We start from the raw sequence: 3348 nt of genomic DNA, 5'->3' as shown, positions 1-3348 counted from the left end.
TAAGAACCCCTGTACCAACGGTCTAGGACTACTTACATCACTGAGTCCAAGAGAGACGACCCAGACCTCTCTATACTGCTTTAGCGATAAGTAGGGGTTTGGTAATAAATAAATAAATAATTTTGATGGGTGTAAGTGACACAATAAATAAGGGAAAATGTATATAAATAAAATCCCAACAAAACACTCGCATCAGATGGGCTACTGCAAATTTCACAAGTCCTCATAGCTTGAACGGCTTGAGTTGAGAGTTGCTGAGTCTGACTAAGGGTCATCTGCCTGATCAAAGAAGTCAAATCTTGAAGATTAACCCTCACCTCCTAAGCCTCCAAAATCGGTCCTGTGATCTCATGCACCCCTCTAGGGATCAATGTACAGCTCCCAAACTACTAAGAATTTATTGCCATGATGGAGATCAATTTCCTGGCTCCCCCACTAGCTGTATCCACCATACTCCTGCCCATGGGAAGTAGTCCCTCATAGAAGTACTTGATGAGTAGTTGCTTACTGATCTGGTGGTGGGGGTAGCTAGAGCAAAGCTTCTTGAAACGCTCCCAATACTCATATAATGTATCACCAGAAAGCTGCTAAATCCCACATATGCTCTTCCTGATAGCAGTAGTCCTCGAGGCTGGAAAGAATTTTTCTAAGAATACTCTCTTCATCTCGGCCCAAGAAGTAATAGAACTAGGTGGCAAAGTGTACCACCAATCCTTCGCTTCATCAACCAGTGAGAATGGAAAAACCCTCAAATTAATATCTTCCTCAGTGATACCATGCGACTTCATAGTGGAACAAACTATGTGAAACTCCTGAAGATGTCGAGGAGGGTCCTCACAAGCTAGGCCATGAAATTTAGGAAGCAAATGGATGATCCCAGAACGTAGCTCAAAATCAATTTCCAACTCAGGGTACTGGATGCACAGAAAAGCCACATTTGGTGCTGCAAGCTCCCTTATGGTCTGATTGTTTGCCATCTGGATCTCAAGCAAATGCTGACTACTGACAGAAACTATAGAAGATCCTCGCTGAGCCCTCCTCTATGCATGTAGGGTCCTTTCTATCTCAGGATCAAAGTTACATAAACTGGAATATGAAGACCTGGTCATGCACTTCACAACAAACAAAACAAAATCATAAGGCACATAGAAAAGATATAAAAAAAAATGAAAAATTATTGCAAGATCTAAAAATCAACAAATATCATAAACGGGTCCCCGGCAACGACGTCAAAATTGATAACCATTCTTTGTCGCACTACGATTTCAATTAATTATCAAGTTTCAAATAATTATGTAATATAGAGTTAACCTGAATCGTCTCTCAAGAACCCAATACAATGCTTGCAATCTTCAAATCTAATGAAATTTAGATTGCCGTGAGAAGAATAAAAAAACTAAACTATGCATATTTTTAGGGGGTTTAGATGCTAGGAACAATTAAAACTCAACCACCTACTTCCTCCTAAGAGTCCTAACTATCCGGAATCATAATTTTAGTTAACTGCACTCCAAACATAGCCAAGAAACGAGAACGAATAGTAATGAACAAAAATGGACAGCATGAACAAAACATGACAGAATTTCTACTAGGCAATTTAACGAACTACTTGCATTCAAAAAGAGAATTCAACAAACTATAACAAAGTAAGCTGTAAGAGAGTAACAAAGTAACAATTGTAAGGAAGCTAAATTAACACTAAAAGAAAGGACAATCAAGCAAAAGAAAGCTAAAAATTCCTAAAATTTGCTGTAATGTGTGCTGTCCACTCGCGCAGGAGGAAATGGGGGGCTGCTGGGCTCTATCCGATTGGCTGGAGCTTCGATAGATGGGTGTGGCGTGAGGGCGTTGTGGCTGGAGGTTGCTGATGGCTTGAGGGCTGCTGCATGAGGCGTTGTGGAAGGATATGGCTTGAGATGCTGCTGTGAGGGCGTTGTGAGGTGGCTATGCCGTTGGGAAGTGGCTGCTGGTGCGGATGGATTTTGTGAGGTGTGAGAGGAGGCTTCTGTTGGTGCAATCTTGCCTCAAGTGAATTGGATTTTAATGTTTGGCTAAAATGAGTTTAAGTTAGGCAATATTGGTGATCTAATTTGTGTGATTTGGGTCCACAGGAAAGTCCAGGAATGAAGTCTTAGCAAAGGGTGAAGTCCCAGAGGCGCGACCTCTTGGCAAAGGATGAAGTCCCGGAGGCGAAGTCTCTTGGCAAAAGATGAAGTCCCAGAGGCGAGGCCTCTTAGCAAAGGATGAAGTCCCGGAGGCACGACCTCTTGATAAAAAAAGATTTAGCATTATAAAGCTGAGGAAAACGTCTCAAGCTAGTGCAAGGAAGGGCACGAGGCTTATGGAAGACGTTTGAAGGCTTGCGTCAAGGCTATGGGATGAAGAAGAAAGTTGAAAGGGGAGTTTCAGCTTGACCAGTCGATTGACACTGCCATCAATTGACTGGGGACTTGATCAGAAGCATACACAGACTGACACTGTTCATCTAGTCGACTGACACTGTTCATCCAGTCGGCTGATGGATGGAGCAGTCGACTGACAGATGAACGTTGTGCTGACAGCTGGAGAATTAAACGCGATTTAAAGAGCCGTTGAATACCAACAGTCGACTGGCCCAGGGAGCAGTCGACTAATGTCGAAAAAATTATAAAAATGCAGATTGACGATTGGAGAAGTAGGGGTTCTATTCTTTCTCTTCTTACATGATCTTCAAGCTCTATAATTCTCTCTAATCTTCCTTCATACTTCACTACTCATCTTTGTGAAAGAAAGAGATCATTCTGTAAAGGTTTCTCCACCTTCAAAGTGCTCTTTGGAAAGGAGAAGTTTTCATAGTGGAAAGGTGCTGTGTGTATGGATCCTTGGACTAGTCACCTCGTAGAGGTTGATACCAAGTAAATTAACGGGTTAGCGATTAAGTTCTTTAATCTTGCTTTTGCTATTTTGCTTCCGCTAACGATTTCGCAGGAAAGTTCAGAAAAATCGCTATTCACCCCCTCTAGCGAACGCACTGGTCCCAACAAGTGGTATTAGAGCAGGTTCTTTCTAGAAGAATCAACGTTCAACCGAGAAACACTCAATGGTGTTTCAAGAGGGATACAGCACCGCACGGCCTCCCTACTTCGACAAAAATAATTTTGCCTATTGGAAAGGTAGGTTGGAATACTATCTTATGAACGATATTGACAATTGGTTCAGTGTTGTAGATGGATTTGAGAAATCAAGGGATACTTCTGGAGTGCCTCTTCCTACAAAGATTGGTCCAAAGACACTTGCAAGAAGGCACATGCAAATGTGAAAGCCATGACTACCTTGCAGTGTGGACTTTCCAAAGAACAACTGAGCAAG

At 42.2% G+C, this 3348-nt stretch overlaps 1 protein-coding gene across 1 annotated transcript; it reads right to left on the bottom strand.

Moving 5' to 3' along the window:
• Positions 1 to 389: 389 nt before the first annotated feature.
• Positions 390 to 977, bottom strand: LOC141819397 (uncharacterized). Its single transcript, XM_074706706.1, has 2 exons — positions 657 to 977; positions 390 to 584 (listed from the first exon to the last, which is right to left on the bottom strand). The coding sequence occupies exons 1-2, from the start codon at positions 975 to 977 to the stop codon at positions 390 to 392; spliced, it is 516 nt and encodes a 171-aa protein (XP_074562807.1).
• Between the last annotated feature and the right edge of the window lie 2371 nt (positions 978 to 3348).

Source organism: Curcuma longa, unplaced genomic scaffold, assembly GCF_044706935.1.
Source record: "Curcuma longa cultivar G26 ecotype Majalengka, Jawa Barat unplaced genomic scaffold, ITB_CL_G26_1.1 contig_5143, whole genome shotgun sequence".
NCBI lineage: Eukaryota > Viridiplantae > Streptophyta > Magnoliopsida > Zingiberales > Zingiberaceae > Curcuma > Curcuma longa.
Note: the sequence above shows the minus strand (reverse complement) of the source record. Positions and strands in the feature narration are given on the sequence as shown.